This window comes from Equus asinus, chromosome 9, assembly GCF_041296235.1.
Source record: "Equus asinus isolate D_3611 breed Donkey chromosome 9, EquAss-T2T_v2, whole genome shotgun sequence".
NCBI classification, from domain to species: Eukaryota; Metazoa; Chordata; class Mammalia; order Perissodactyla; family Equidae; genus Equus; species Equus asinus.
The window spans coordinates 62,215,527-62,232,912 of NC_091798.1; the positions used below are offsets into that span (position 1 = coordinate 62,215,527).

Consider the following 17,386-nt stretch of genomic DNA (forward strand, 5'->3'; position numbering starts at 1 on the left):
TTAAGGAAGATACTTTCTCCCTTAATATATCTTGAGCACTTAGATACAGGAAGACACGTATTTCCACCAAACAGGTATTTTATATGAAATTACTCAAATCTTCACCTCACTTAAGTTTACTCCTTTTTTTGTTTTTTCACATTTGTTTTCTCTCAAACTTGTCATTGTTAACTTCTGCATTTAACCAAGACACAAATCAAGTAAGCTTTGGATACTCATAGTGCTGGATCCCTAAGTTAAATAAATTCAGGACCATGTGAACACTTCAAATACTTGTCATTAAGTCAGTCAAATTCATCACATAAGGAGTCAACAGATACTGAAACCAATAGCAAGAAACAGAAATACAGTACACATAGATGGGCAAGAGGGAGAATGGTAAGAGTGGTCAACTCCAGGATGTAGAACTAGGAATGAAGTATCCTACTGCTGAATTTCTTTACCATACACATATATTGCTTTCATAATTAAAAACACTTTTAAGATGAAGATTTACTAAGGATATTAGAGAAAGGTAAATCTGGGTATTAGCCTGTTTCAAAATGGATTGGGTATGCCCCCCCAAAATCAGGCAGAATAATTTCTTTTTTAAGTAAATAAAACCTAAACCTGTAAAGTATATGCTCAGGTTTCCAATAGTCCATGCTATCAAATGCCTCATCACTACAACACTGTTAATTATGAAAAGCCTGGGAAAAACTGTAATTTATGACAGTGCTTCTAACATTGAAGACATATTCTTAAGGGTCTTCAAGTCCTCTACAAAGACTTACATATTGTGTGTTTTCATTTTGACAATCTAAAAATATGTAAAATGAGCAGATTTTCAGTCATTTGGATGAAGACATGTATAAAGCACTACTACTTGTTTTCAGAGACCATACTGGTACTAGTACTACCTTAACTGCTGTGGGCTACTAAAAACAGAAGAAACCTAACATGCAAATGATGCATTAAGGTCAAATGACTTCCCAAGATAATACAGAAAGGAAAGTTTCATAACAGATGGGCCAAAAAAAGGTATGGAAAAACTAGTAGAACAGGTACGTCAAAACACCCTCAAAGAAGTCAGCATTATATTCACCTTGTGATCGGCGGTTTGGTTTAAATAAAAACATCACATTAAATTCATTTTATGAAAATAAATTTTATGAGTTCTACAGCTTTGTATTTAAAAATCTGTTTTGGTTTTATAGTTGTAGTAAGAATTAAAGAGACCCTCAAAGAGACTGAAAAGTCAACCATCTATGACAACACTGTAGTTAAAGGACAGGCACTAGGCTAATCTCAACTATTCCATGCCTTCATTTGAGGAGGAAAAAAGGGACTAAGTTTGGATACAATATTAATCATTACAGAAAGCCCCATGGTTCTACACGGGCTTGCTAAGACTCTGAAAGGTATTTCCCAATAAAAAACTGGCTTTAGATGTTTAGTAAAATCCCTTTTGCGTTCTAAAGTTATCACAGATTTTCTTTAAGTATAAATTTCATATAAATGGATTTTTTTCCATTAAAAATTTAACCATAGAAAAACACATATAAAAATACCCAGGAACAGAGAGAACTTTCAATAGTTTAGAGAGGACGATGCTTACCCAGTTTTTCTCTCTTTCTTCTCCCTACAACATACCTAATAATTTCTAAGTGCATCAGTGTCTCCACAAATCAGTGTTACCTCATTTTTCTACCCATTAAACAATTTCTTTAACAAAAGAAGAAAGATTTAGCAAAAGAAATTAAATCAACTGACTTAACTTTGGAAACTATTTACATTCTGCATTTATCCATTTTTTTTCCTACCCCAAAACCAGCACAAAATAAGTGAGTTAACTGAAGCAAACAACTACAGTTCAAGGTACACTTGGAATTAACTTTGAAAAGAACCTATTAAGTACTTGGCTCAAGTCTACACAATTAGCAAGTAACAGAACCCAATCCAAAATGACATCAATTTCCCCACTAACAACTCTTCAATCTTCCTTCACACTTAAAAGTATAAAAGTAATTCAATACAAACATGAGATTGGAAATTTTTTTAAAACCATTTTTATTTAATGACATAACATATTTAATTCAAAAAACCCTACAACATGCACTGAATAATTGTTAGTTATCATTTCTAATTTTTACTACAATTCTTAATTGACTATTGTCTCATTTTCTTGACAACCCAAACCAAATTACTTTGAATCTGGAATCTGGGTTACTGGGCCTTACACAGTAGTTCTAAAAGAAAGATAGAAGGCTACACTGATTAAATAAAGAATATAAGAATTTTAAGCACACGTCCACTTGTATTACATACAATCTTTTTTTTTAAACAATTTAATAATTTTTTATATACTCTTTTTATTTTAAACATTTTTTCAAAAACATGAGAAATCTACCCTAGATATAAACAATCACTTAGACAGTAATTTCCATTCAAAACGCTACCATTACCTTAGATGGTGTCAATTTCTCCATGGACAACTCATCTCAAGCTCTGCCCTCAGCTCCTTGTATTCCTTGTCCTTCACATCTATTCCCACTTCCAGGACTAACTCCCATAGCAACTATTCTAGACCCTGCCATCACTACAACTATTCTGGTAGTTTGATTAAAATAAAACATTCTGACCATAACTTTCTGCAGCATTCTTTTATTTACTCATACTATATCGTCGTTATTCTGCATCAATCTTTGACTGTTTTACTTTCTCATATTAGCACCCTCCTGCCCTTATTTCCTTCCCTAAACAATCTGGTCCATCACTTTAATTAATCACTTAGCAATATCCAAAATTCCTTTGCCCCACTATTCTCTGAATATAGCTCCCTAGCAAAACTTCAACCCAGGAACAAATCCAGAATACCCATTCTATACCCGTATTACTGAGTGCTTACTGAAGAAAAATCACAAGACTATGCACAATTTACAAAAGAGAAAACAGACGCATAGAAAAGCCTCACAATTTGTCCACGATTGTATGGCTAGTAAATGGCAAAGATGGGAAGCTAACCCAAGGAATCCGGCTCCAGAACTCACGCTATTAACTTTACTCTAGGCAGTCTCTCCACTTCAGTATACCACAAACCAACTTGTCCATGCTGAACCCACAACTCCCCTACAAAATCTCCCCTCATTTTCCTAAAAATGGAATGGCACAATATATATACAATGGAATACTACTCAGCTGTAAAACAGAACAAAATCATTCCATTTGCAATAACACGGATGGACCTTGAGGGAATTATGTTAAGTGAAATAAGCCAGTTAGAGAAGGATAATCTCTGTATGACTCCACTCATATGAGGAATTTAAAAATGTGGACAAAGAGAACAGATTAGTGGCTACCAGGGGAAAGGTGGGGTGGGGGGTGGGCACAAAGGGTGAAGTGGTGCACCTACAACACGAATGACAAACATTAATGTACAACTGAAATTTCACAAGACTGTAACCTATCATTAACTCAATAAAAAAAAAACAAAAATGGAATGGCACATCCATCCACTCAACTGCTCAAATCCGAAACCTGGGAACCATCCTTGATTCTTCCTTCCACCTCTCCTCAGACATCCAAGTTAACACCAATCATTCAAATTTAACCTCTTCCATTCACTTCTATCACAGGTTTCCATTCCTCTCTCATAAATTAGCAAAACACCATCTTAACTAGGTTCCCAGTCTCACCTTGCTCCAATTCACTGCCTACACTATTCCAGAGCTGTCTTTCAAAATACCCCTAGAGAGAAATAAGCAAATGTGGCAAAACGTTAACAATGGGTAAATACCTAAGAAGGGTATGACAGCAGTTCACTGTAATAGTGTTTCAACTTCTCTGTAAGTTGAAATTTTTTCTCCAAAATCAAATTTAATTAAAAAAAAATCTCCTCTATTCTCCCACTACTCTTATGGATAAAGTCCAAACAAACATGGCTTACGAGACCCTGACATGCTTTAGCCCCTGACTTACTCTCTGGCTTCTCTCTTGTCCCACACCCCACTTACTCTACAACCCAATCATATTTTTTTCACTCTTTCACACAGACCTTACTCACAGAGACTACGTATTCCAAAGGAAACTTTGATCTACTTCTCAATCTGGGTTGAGTATCCCTCTCCTCTTTTCCTACTGAACTCTGTACTACCCTGTCATAACTTACCATACTGCACTATAATCATTTCCTTTCCTGTCTCCCTCTCTTCTTCTTGAAGATAGGGACCTTGTTCACCGAACAATGCCTGGCACAGAGTAAGCACTCAGTTATTTAATGAAGTCTATCACACTAGCAATAAAAGTTTTTTTCTCCATATAACTGAATTAAAAGAAACATAACTAAAACAGAGGTTTTTTATTTTTCTTAACAGCAAGGAAAGTTTAAAACTCATGTGTATACACACACAAAATCTTATCTAGAACCCCAAAATATATAAAGTTGCTCTGGTAGAACTCTAAGTCAATGCAAAATCGATCAAAACCACAGAAGAGGATTTGCTGGTTTTGATCATATTTCTCTAACCAGATTATAGCTCCTTAAAAGCAAAGTTTTACAGGATTTCTCCACAGAATCCATCACCAAGCCTTTAACAAAGACAGTGCTCAATGGTACTTCTATTCCCCTTGATTTCTCATTTACTTCTCCATATTTAATCAGTCAAATAGCTTGATTATTTCTTCCACTTAAATCTGCCCCTTTAGTCTTTTGTTTGTAGTCCCTCTACTATGGCTGGGGACCTTATTGCTCCACATCTCAAGTAATATAACAGTTCACCCTATGGTTCAATCTATCCTGCCAAATAAGTCTTCTTGAATACCATTTTCGAATGATCTGAATAATATTCTTTAGCCCTGCCCAAATACTCTGTATGGTTAACAGTTACCTACAACAAAGTGTTTCATCCATTTTCTGCAGAGCCCTGGGGGGTTCCTTAAGTCATGGGGCTCAAGGAAAATTACAAGGAGCTGAGTATGAGGGTTATTTTAGGTCACCTACTCCTGCTCCATCTCTAGGGTAGTACAGTAAACTTGTGGGTACAATTTCATTTGAACACATGATTTATAGTTAAAAACAATGACCTAATGAATAAAAATCAAAGCACTTAGGCTCAAGATTTAAGAACCAACAAATACCCCCTATATACTTCCATCCATATCTCCTATTTTATATCCCCGTAAGAACACTCTGCTCAATACAAACTGATTTACTTCCCAAGATATCCCTTAATTCTTTCCAACTCTGCAATTTTGCTCAATCTCTTTTCTTTACCTGGAACACACTGCCTACTTCTATTTAGAAAATCCTATATTCCCTTAAAAATATAAATTTTCCTAAAATCTTTCCACTCTTTTTTCCAAATCCTAAAAACATAATATCAGGACCACTAGAAATTCATCAATTTTTTGCCCTGTGACATAGCTTCTTTTATAATCTTAACTATTTATGTGAATCTTTTTATAACTAATAAATTATGTCAAGTTTCTATATTATTTGTAAATACAGGGGAAGGTGTGGGGCTTCTTTGAAGGCAAGGATTTCTTTGGTATTTGCCACAGAACCAAAAACACTGCTTTGAACATAGTAAGTATTCAATAATTATTTAAGAATTTCTATCTCAGAAAGGTAGTAATCTGATTAAAGATCACCAGGTTAAATGGAATAGCAAGAGGAAAGTAAAAAACAGATCGGTTCTAGAAATAGGCCAGTTATTTCTGAAGGAAAAGAAAATCAAATTAAACTCTAATTATCAGTGCACACTTCAAGGGGTCCTCTACATAAAAATAAGAATACTATTAAATTGTACCTACTATTTATATTTGACAATTTTTAGAAATCAAGCATGTTTTATCTAATAGGTTATAAATCTCAAAGACAAGCAAAAGGAAATCTATGCTAAAATATTTTATTAACAAGAATGACAGTCATTATAGTAATAAAAAGGATATCAGCTTTAGCAAAGTCTCTTATCCCACACTGAGGTAATCCTGGTGTGTTCTGCATGTAGAAATCCAAGTAAAACCAATGGGCAAGTTCAATCTGAAAACACACTCGGATAGCATTGTCTCTTTCCTCGCTGGGAATATGCAAAATAAATCGGCTGTCAAAAACAAAAAACACAAAAATTACATTTACAAACCATAACAATTCATTTTAACCTATTTAATTGCTTCATTTCTGACCCACCAACATAGATAAGGCACCAAGAGCAGTGCTGATCAAGGAAGCAAAATTTGGGGGAAATTACTATAGGGAAGATGAATCTGGAAAAAAAGATATTACACGTATCTCACTCATAATAGAATTTTTTTTAAGAGGCCATTTACCCTCTGTTCACAAGTACAGAGATAAACGTAAGAACTCACTAACAATAAATTAAAGGTGCACAAGAAAACAACCTTCACTAGGATTTCCTCCCATGTCTGGTAATATTTTCTAAGAATATAGGCAAATATATTCATACAACCAAAGAGAAAAGATGTTAACAACTTAATCTTCACATTTAAAGTATTACAAAGAAATATTAAAGAAATCAATACTCTGTTCCTTATTAACAGACTAGATTTCCCAAAGAGCCTCATCTGCAGATCCTGAGTTCGAACTAACTTTAAAATATACTCACTTATAAAAATCCTAAAGTGTCTTTTCCAAGTACATTTGGCTGGGGGGGGGGGGCGGGGGGGAAGGGACATATTTATTTTATGTATAGCATAAATGTATACTATATTATATGTATGTATGTGACTAAGATAATGAACCCCTATATTGTGCAACGAACAAGTCAAAATTTATAAATCTAAGTGAATGCGATTTACAGCAGTCATTAAGCAACCACCAATTGCTTCTTCCACTGAACAGCATTTTTGATAATCCTTTTTTCTAGCAACCTTTACAGACAGATTGAACTACAAAAAACAAATCCATTGGTTTTTAGTCTTTATCACCCAGTTTGATCACTTACACTATTCCCTAGCTATGTTGCTAAATGTTTTTGATTATTTCCAAGTTTCAAATCAAAAAATTACTTTTAAATTATAAGAATAATGTAACATTCCAATAGGGGAATGAAAAGTAAAAGCAGGACAAATGTATGTACAATCATCTACATTTCAATATAGAAAAACTTTGGAGAAAAGGAGCTTAAACTGCACATACACTAAGAACAAAATGTATTAACACACGCAACTTTGATGGCATTACCTAAGATATAAAACTTAACTCTTCTATATGGCATTCAAGATCTGGTCACTGCTCACCTGCACAACCTCTTCTATCACTCCACGAGTCTTTACCCTCAGCAATACCTAATTCTTGGAACTATCCTAAATTGTCATCCACACACTATATCTACTTTCCCCTTCTCTTGTCCATCTAGCAAACTCCTAATTCATCTTCCATAACTTACAAACAGTGCCTCTCCTATATAGGTACACCAGACTCCTCCAAACAGATTTATACACTCTTTCAGACTCCCACTCCATTACAGCAACTATCTGATTTTTACTATTATTGTCTATAAATTCTTCCAAATTAGTTCACTGAGATAATGTACAATATCTTTGCATATTCTTATTCTCATAGTCTAGCAAACTGTCTGGCATATACTGATAGTGCCATAGTTATAGTTATAATTTATCTTTTAAATGATTACATAGGTTCCTATTCCTGGTAAGACAGAGCAAGCACACTTCACTTTGTCCCTCCTATGAAATGCAGCTATAACATCTGGACAAAATGAATGGAGCAGCTATTTGAGAACTGTGAAAAGTAAATAATAACAGGAAGACTGGGGGCGACAACCAGTATTCAAAAAGAATTTACCATTTTTCCACCCTCTAGTATCCCCTGGCTCGACTAGGGGTTGGAAGTGGGCACCAGCAAGGACAGAGAAAGCTCCAGAAACTCTCTGGTTCTGCCTGAAGGATCTAGAAAGGAAGCCAAAAGGGTCTGCTCAGAGACAGTGGGGGAAACTCCCCATTTTTCTCTTTTCTCTGTTCTCTCATGTCCCAAACCCCAAGCAATGCCATCATGGTTACAGAGGTGGCAGCAATAGTGGCTGTAACAGGGACCCAAAGAGGCTACAACCCTGAGAAACAGGAACCTTCCTCTCCAATCACAAGAGCTAGCTAGCCCCAAGAGAGTAGGGCCAACCTCCACTCTTTTTTTCTTTTATCCTCCAGCCACTTGGTCCCAGACATGGGCAGAGTCACATGAAGTGCGTGGCAGAGTGGCTTCTGGCCACAGGACCAAAAAAGGGAGACACAAGGAAATGAGAAGTACCAGGGAGAGAGTAGAGGAACAGCTCAGGAAAATGGCCCCAAGAAATTTTTTATGAACTCTGGGCTCAACCTCGAGCTGCACAAGCTTGAATTAGACTATAAACAGCACACCACAGACTTTGTGAACTGAACTACGACAGAAACCACTGCCCAAGTCTCAGACTGACCACCGGGAGGTATACACAGGACAAACAGCACTTTGTTCTCCCCATAATCAATAAAAGTCTTATTGTCTGCCTTTGTTTTCTCTACACTCGTCACTAATTCAACCTTCCTAAATTTTTTTCTCAAGATATTAATTCATATGCATCAGTTTCATCTTGAAGACTATCCTTGAGCCTTCTGATCTGTATCAATCTGGACTGGATGCTGTCTACACCTGATACACATCTGTCGTCTTATGCTGTCTTTTCACTAGCATCCTATGGTTCCCTGCCTTTATCCTATATAGCTCTCGTGTTTCTTGCATCCTGTCTTCTTCCTCTTAATTTACATCCTTGTTTTCATGAAGTACATCCTCTCATACCTTCTCAAGGAAGGATGCAGGAGAGATAAATATTGACATATATATCTGAAAATATGTTTACTCTATCCTTACACTTGATAGTTTAGCTGGGTAAAGAAGTCCAGCTTGGAAAACACTTTCCATCACAATTCTGATGTGAAGACAGTGCTCTCTCCTGTCAGCCTCCAATTTTTTTTTTTTTAAAGATTTTTTTATTTTTCCTTTTTCTCCCCAAAGTCCCCCGGTACATGGTTGTATATTTTTAGTTGTGGGTCCTTCTAGTTGTGGCATGTGGGATGCCACCTCAGCATGGCCTGATGAGCAGTACCATGTCCGCAACCAGGATCCAAACCGCAAAACCCTGGGCCGTCAAAGCAGAGGGCGCGAACTTAACCACTCGGCCACGGGGCCGGTCCTCCAATTTTGATTTTGAGAAAATTAAAGCCATTCAGATTCTTCATCCTTTGTATATCTGTTTTTTTCAGTCTGGAAACTTCTAGGTTCTTCCTCCTGTCCCCAGTGTTCTGAAATTTCTCAATGACTATTTTTTATCCACTCTACCAGCCATTCAGTGGGCCTTACCTATTTGGAAGTTCACATCCTTCAGTGCTGAAGAACATCATGGACTGATCCTCATGATTTTTTACTTTTCTCTGATACTTCTTACTCTAATTCTCTCTACACACACATTTTCTGGGAAACGTTCTTAACTTTATCTCGTAAGCCATCTTTTGAAGTTTTTGTTTCTGCTCTCATATTTTTAATTTCCAAATGCTCTTTTTAATTGTTTAAATTATGCTTTTATAGATTATCCTGTTATTTCATAGTTGTAAAAATCTAAGAAGATCAATGCAGTTTTAAGTTTCATTCTACCTGCATAATTTGATTCTTCCCATAGCTTTTTTTCTGTTAGTTTTATCTTTCATGTAAAGAACCCTATTTCTGATGTTCATATTCAAGTGTGACAGATCATAAAGCTATTTAAGAGGGTTGCCAAACTGAGGCACCGTTTAAGGTTTTCAGGCTGAGACATTTAATTGAGGAACCTCCAATATCGGTATCTTTCCTCATGAGCTAGTCAGATCGCCTAGAGAAGAACCATCTAATCTCCTACCCGGAAGGTAAAGGCCAGCCTGTCATATTCTAAGAGCTGAGCAGGGGAAAAGGGCTGAGGGTTTTCAGTATGGATATAGGATGTATAAATTCACTTCTGCCATTTTCCAGTATTCTTTTATTCTGGAGTAGACTGACACTACTCCAGTAGTCTCTCATTCAGGTCTACCAACTCTGCTAAAGCATATACCACTTTCTGTTCTGCTTTAGAGTTCCCAAATTTTATTGCTCATCTCTTCACTTATTCTTCCTTTCCTTGTAAGTTTATGCATTTAAAATTTAAAAAACAAAAAACTTCACTCTTTAAGTAGAGTAGATGTTTGCATTCAATCTACTATCTTTACCTAGAAATTCCCACTTCAACAAATTTCTAGAGGACACTAACCACAACCTAAAACGTGGTAAGAAAATGCCTAGAACAAAGAGAAATCCAATCTCATAGCCATCCCAATCCAGAAAAGCCCCCAAGCAAAGAAAGGTAAGCTGGAGGATGAGAATAAGAAAAAGGACCAAAAAATGGGAAACACCAGCCAAAGTGTGTGCCAAAGTCTGTCTACGTTTACGTAATAGAAGAATGTCTACTCCTCTTTCGCTCCGTTGACAGTCAGGAGTTTCTCCCACAAGAATGGGGGAGGGGAGAACACCACCTGAGGCTCTTTTCTAACTTTAACAGAGAGGTTTGGATACTGGCACCCCAAAGCAAAATTCCCACACAGTGGTTTTCAAGGGTCCCCCAGTATAAGAGTCAGCTCCCTACCTACCCACATAAAGGAGAACCCTGGCAATAAGGCCCTCTATGGCCTCATCTTAAAGATAAAAAGGCAACCAAGAGGAGCCAGCCTGGTGGCGTAATGGTTAAGTTTGCACACTGCTTCAGCGGCCTGGGGTTCATGGGTTCAGATCCTGGGTGCAGAGCTACGTACCATTCAACAAGCCATGCTGAGATGGCGACCCACATACAAAACAGGAAGATTAGCACAGATGTTAGCTCAGGGCCAATCTTCCTCACCAAAAAAAAAAAAAAAAAAAAAGAGGCAACCAACAATCACCTAACATCTAAGAAAATTCTGGGGCATGACAAAAAATATAATAAATTAAAAAACTGGCCTTGAAGAAATGATAGTTTTGAGAATATCTCCTGGAACCTTGTTACTCAAAGTGTGGACCTTGGACCACCTGAGAGCCTAAGTATGAGAAGAAAAACAGACATTTCAGCCATATAAGGACTCAGAAAGGTTACTTCCTAATGACCCCCTCAAAGGAATGTACTTTAGAATGTTTACCAGCAAAACAAGAATGAAAACCAAGAAAGCATAAAACATGAGATTCAAGAGAGAATAGTCCATCCTGGGAGAGCTGTGAAAGGGAATTCTATGCCAGTTGTTTGGCAAGTCTAGGAAGCAACCAGTCCAGACTAGATTAGGAGACTGGAGGTCTCCAAGAGGGCACTCTCCAGGAAAAAAGAGTTCTGCAGAAGGTATAATTGAGGGTACAACCGAGGATATATAATAAAGGAGGAGATGGGAGAAAAAAGGCAGCTAGAAATTTTATGTGTGTTGGGAGGGGGGTAGATGTACAAGACAATCATAGTTTAAATGTGAAATAAAAAGCCAAAACTAGAACAGAAAGACAATCCAAAAAAAAAAAAGGATTTCAGGAATAGCTAGAAGGAATCAGGGAATAATGAAGAAAGTATATGCTTCTTTCACCAAAAAGAAAGAAAAAAAAAACTAAAATGCAGCATCATTTTGACGAATTTGTAGAATGTAAGAAAGGAAAATTCATTTGGACATCCTCTTTTCAAGATCCTTACAAAGGGACCATAACTATGGCCTGAAGGAAAAGAAAATCCTAGACACTGTAGCCTTGCCCTTACTGTGAAAAATAGGTACACAGTGATACAGTATAACAAATGCTATCATTATTCAGCTTTTGCAATCAAACGACAGTCAAAAAGTATAGCAGACTTCTTAAGGTTACAAAATGGAATGTAAAGCATTATCAATCTTTATTTTTATTTTAAGTTCATCAGGATAGAAACCCAAGGAATGAGAGAAAGAAATGAAAGAAAAGATAGGGCACTAATTGCCTCAACTAATCAAACAGAGACTCCAGAGATACTGTCTCTAAGTTCATAAAACAGAAATATAATTTTAAGTATATTAAAGTCACAAAGGTAACCAATGAAACAATTTAAAATAGTGATATAATTGCACTGGAAGCAGGACAAGGGCAACAGTAAGTGTGGCAAACTAAACCCTTACGTAGTATCTACAAAGGTAATCTAAATCCTCAATCTACTACCTAAAGTTGATAAAACAAGAAATTGGTGCAAGCATGTCTTAAAATATTAAAGTATCCACCAGAAGAATTGAACACAAAACAGTTAAGGGTCCGGAGAGCAGAAATAGGATAAAAAAGGTTAGGACAAGAGACTATTGCTTTTCATTTATAAATTCATCTGTATTGTTTGATTTTTTTTTAAACCTTACATGAGTATAGCTTTTTAATATTTAAAAGCTGACTTCTTTAAGAAACTTTAAAAAGAAAAAGGAAATTTTGATACACAAAAAGTACACAATTCTTTCATTCTGTGAATGTTTTTGATCTGTTTTAAAGATTTAAAAGTGTGTGTATATACATATATGTATATAGTAATAGTTGAAATAAATGCTTTCCACAACAATTTGTTATGGGAAAAATTTTCCCACCTCACAAAATGTCATCTCTTCAGTGTTCCCACAGATAGAAAGAACATCAGCACAAGGACTGCAATTAGTACAAAAATGTTTCAGTAAAACTGAACACTAAAACGGCAAGCTAAAGATAAGCACAAATTATTTAATTAACCTATGCGATCACCAAAATAGCAGCGACATTAGTTGCCAGAAAATATCTTTCTCCTTTTAACACTAGAATGGCCTCACCATTTAATTCTTAAAGGGGCTTTAAAAAAAACTCCAAGCACTTCTATAAAAGAGAAACAACTTACCAAATTGTAGTTTTCAGTATTTACTTTTAAAACATACTTTTTAATTCTTTACTATTAGCCATTTTAAACAGTACTGAAAAACTCTGTATCTGACTTTTAATGTCAAAAATCATGGTGCACCAAAGGCAAGTATCACCATAAAATCAAGCACATTTACTTTTTTATATATACATACATGTTTTATTATGAAGCAATTTTGTTCACTAGAACATTTCAGACAAGAGTCTTCCCTTCCTCTCCTCTAATACCATTCCACCCAGAAGTAACCAGTGTTATCAGTCTGGTATACATAGTTTCAGACTTTTCCTGTGCATACATACACAAATATATATACACAAAACATTTAAAAATTTGTTTTAACAAAAGGCATCAAATGACTAAGCATTATATTCAACAGTATACTGTGTTCATCTTTTCAAGACACAAATATGTTCCCTGTTTACTAGTTGCTAACTGCCTCTGGCATTTTTAATGGCTGCATAGTATTCCAGTAAATTAAATGTTGCATATTAAACCATCTGAAAAATAACATTCCATATCTTAAGTTACAAGCAGTCCAATGATTACAAAGGCACATCTTGGAAACTTAAGTGCTCTAATTTTTCACATCAAAATCACTGTCAAGTTTTACATTTCTCCAAAACATATTAATATATTGACTAAAGTAGGCAAGATTAGCAGGAATATGTAATTTATCAAAAGTCAAAATAACAAAAAACAAAAAAACCTCTTAAACACACTAATTATAAGCAGTAGAACTGGGGAAAACATAAAAGGAGTAAAAACAAGAGTCAAGACCAAACTCATAAATCAAGAGCAAAGCAGCACAGAAAAATTAACCTTTTTCAACTTAAGCTTTATCTTTACATATATTAAACATAAATTCTAAGTGTAAAAGTTTCTTTAAAAGCCCACAATCGAAAGCCTGAATTGTTAACATTAAAAATCTTTAAATTGGGGGCTGGCCCCGTGGCCGAGTGGTTAAGTTCGCGTGCTCCGCTGTAGGCGGCCCAGTGTTTCGTTAGTTCGAATCCTGGGCGCGGACATGGCACTGCTCATCAGACCACGCTGAGGCAGCGTCCCACATGCCACAACCAGAAGAACCCACAACGAAGAATACACAACTATGTACCGGGGGGGCTTTGGGGAGAAAAAGGAAAAAATAAAATCTTTAAAAAAAAAAAAAAAAATAGTGGTAAAAAAAAAAAAAATCTTTAAATTGGGGCCAGCCTGGTGGTGTAGTGGTTCAGTTTGCAAGCTCTGCTTTGGCAGCCAGGGGTTCGTGGGTTTGGATCCCAGGCACAGACCTACACACCACTCATCAAGCCATGCTGGGGCGGCGTCCCACATACAAAACAGAGGAAGACTGGCACAGGTGTCAGCTGAGGGCCAACATCCCTCACAAAAAAAAAAAAACCTTTAAATTAATTAATAAAGATGTTATAAATATTAACTGGAAAACGGTATTACTTTAGAAACTTAAAATTTTAAGAAATGGTTTTTTGATTTTATTACTAGTTTATCAAGTAGCTAGCCCTAATTCTTAAAAATATCATTCTTATTTATATAGCCAAAACAATAATTGCAAAAAAAATTTCTTAAAGAAAAAAAATGTTATTCTATTCCAAAAGATTTGTAAAAAATAGCTTAAATACACTCACTGGAAAACCAAGTAAGAATCTTTATTTAACACTCAACAGATGTTTAACATATTGTTTACAAAATACACCATAATTATTTTGTGAGTAAAAATGTCCCACTCATAAAATCAATTACCTTCATAATGTCTGATATGAGTTCTCTAAATGATGTAATCCTCTGTAACACACAAAATAAATCTCACACTGGTAGGAAGATTAGTTTAGATGTCTGTTAAAAAGTATAAGATCACCCATCTTCTCCCAAATCAACCTATATCTCTATTAATCCATATATAATTATTGCGTGCCTTTCCAAATACTCATCTTCAATACTTTTTCAAACTATAAAATGCGCATCCTTTTAAAAATCTTGGAATGATAAGTAAATAAAATCATAATCCCACTTTTGGTACATGTTCTTCTAGTCATTTATCCACACAGACACACAAACATCAAATCTCTTTTTTTCTTATGAAATCTGGGATCAGAGACAGCGTCTTTTAAGTGGTTCATTTGAATCTATCATATTCCAAAAGTTATAAGAATACTATCACCAAAGTACAGTGACATTAATTCGTATTAGTTGCAAATTAGCCTACTTATTCTACACGTAATTTTCTTTTGTGAGGTATAAAATGTTAGGTTCGATTTTCTCTTACATCCACCTGGGTAGGAGAAAAACTACAAGCACTGTAGAGAACAAAGTCTAGGTTTCAAATCTGATTTTCTGACTTAGGATGAATGTGACCTTGTGTGAATTACAACCTCTCTGAATCTGTGAGACGAAAATGGAAATAACTACACCTACCAAACGGGCTGTTTTCGACGGTTAAATAAAATGATAAATGTGAAGGGAGCACCCAGTACCTGGCATACAGTCCTAACTCCACAAATCTTAGTTCTTTCCTTCCCATTAAAAAAAAAATTTTTTTTTAAAGCGTGACTGCGACACTACTAAAAGTCAGACTTTTTGACATAAATACAGTAACTATAATTGAAAAGGTGTTATTACTCGCTTGTAATTTAAATCATTTCACAACTCGTACCTACGCCCAGCGACAACTCAGGGTATTACTTCATCAAAAATCTTACTTCGGGAAAAGAAAGAATTAAGTCCGTTTCACACGTGTTTGGCTATCTGAAATCATAGCTGGAAAAAGGGAAGAATGGAGAAAATTTCTCTTGTGAAAGTATACACTGAGTTAAAACCCTGCGGTTGAGAATCTCCTTTAAGGATAATTAAGAAACGAAAAGAAAAGTAGCTCTAGACATTTTTTTCCCGCTTCCCATAAGTTTGGGATGAACTAGAGAGTAATTCTTCACCGCAATTTAGAGAACGCCACGGCCGTGGAAGCACACACGGGGCAAAGAGCAAGTTCGAAAACTGCTCCCTGCGGAGATCCGGGGACCTGGGATTCCAGGACCTGAAACCTTGGGGTCTTTCTACAGAACTGGGGGACGAGACGGGGGGAGTGGGCGGACGGTCTGTGAAAGGTCGAAAAAGCAATGGGACTGGGCAGCCGAAAAAAACCTAAAGACCCAGGCTTTGGTGAAGCAGCTTCGCTTGCGGGAAAGCAAAACAGTTGGAGAACTAAGAAAATGAGGAAATTCCGGTGCTCGGCGAGAAAGGATGGAGGGGGGCGTGAGAAACAGGGAGGCTGCGGCGGAAGACGGGTGGTGTCGTCGGAGAGAAGGGTCGACGGGGGAAAAGGAGCCGCGGCGAGACCGGAAAGCGAGGACAAGGCTGAGGGCGGGGGAGGAGACGGGAGGCCTCCGGGGTCGGCAAATCGGAGAGAAAACCAGGAGGGGACCACAGGGGCACAGGGCAGCGCGGGGCGCCGCGGTACCTGCAGAGATCGTCCAGGACGCTGCCGGGAATCTCCACCCGTTTAGTCTCCATGATGAGGACCCACAGCAGGAGCAGTGCATCCCGGCTCCGCGCGGCCGGGGACCGAGGGTACGGCAAGGAGACTCCGGCTCGCCGGAGAGCGGGCAGCGGCAGCGGCGGCAGCTCAGACGGAGAGCGGCAAGGGGCGGGACCCGCACACTTCCGTCCCGCTCCCTCAGCCCTGGACCCCGAGGCAGGGCCGAGGCGTGGGGCGGAGCCCCGGGAGTCACGCCCCTGCTCTGCTTGAAAGGCCCAATGGGAAGCTGGAGAATCGAAAGCCTAAGCAAGCTAAGCCAATGAAACGCTTGTTTATTGGTCCGTCGTCTCCAATCCGTCTTCAAGCTGCTCAGTAGCTGCTCAGAAAACCAACTTCCCGCCGCCTCTGACGGAGCCTCGGGGTGGATATGCGCACGCGCACCATGCCTCCTTGGCACTACTAGGAAGTTTGAAGGGCTCAGGTCTTCGCTGTAGAACCCGAGACCAACATCCGGGACTTCGGCGTGACCCGTACGTCCTCTCTGTGACTGAGCCGGCGCTCCTACCTCTGCGGGGCGGGCTCGCTGGCGCCTTCAGCGCGAGCGTGCTTTCATGATTCCTGTCACCAGGTGTCCTGCACGCATACTCACCGCCGCCACCGCCACGTCCAGGCTAGGAGCTGTGCCTCCTTTCACAGCAAACCTCTGAAGAGGGTTGTCATTTTTGTGGTGGCTCACTTCTGTCTCTTCTCGGGCACCCGGCGCCGCATTTGAAGACAAGGACTTTATCCTAGTTTCTGATACCTAGTCACATAGAAAATGTTGATTGATTGAACCTGAGCTCGGGAATCTGCGTTCCAACTCGTACACACTCACACCACTCCAATCTGCTACTCCTCATTCATTCCTCATCTTGCTTAATGGACAGAGTCCAATCCATTTGGGATCCTTGGAGAAACTCTGGATCCACCTGTTCCTCAGCTTCCTCCTTTTACCTCAAGCCCACAGGCCCAC

The 17,386-nt window shown here is 37.9% G+C and overlaps 1 protein-coding gene across 3 annotated transcripts in view; it reads right to left on the reverse strand.

Annotated features, from left to right (window-relative positions):
* The window catches only part of DCP2 (decapping mRNA 2), a 46,521-nt gene extending 29,757 nt beyond the window's left edge, over positions 1-16,764 (reverse strand). For all 3 annotated transcript variants that reach the window (XM_014842897.3, XM_070517582.1, XM_070517581.1), the window contains exons 1-2: positions 16,357-16,764; positions 5,929-6,080 (exon numbers count right to left, since the gene is read on the reverse strand). In XM_014842897.3, coding sequence (XP_014698383.1) covers positions 5,929-6,080; positions 16,357-16,409 — 205 coding nt within the window. In that variant the 5' untranslated portion in view covers positions 16,410-16,764. The remainder of the gene's footprint in view (positions 1-5,928; positions 6,081-16,356) is intronic.
* Positions 16,765-17,386: the final 622 nt, after the last annotated feature.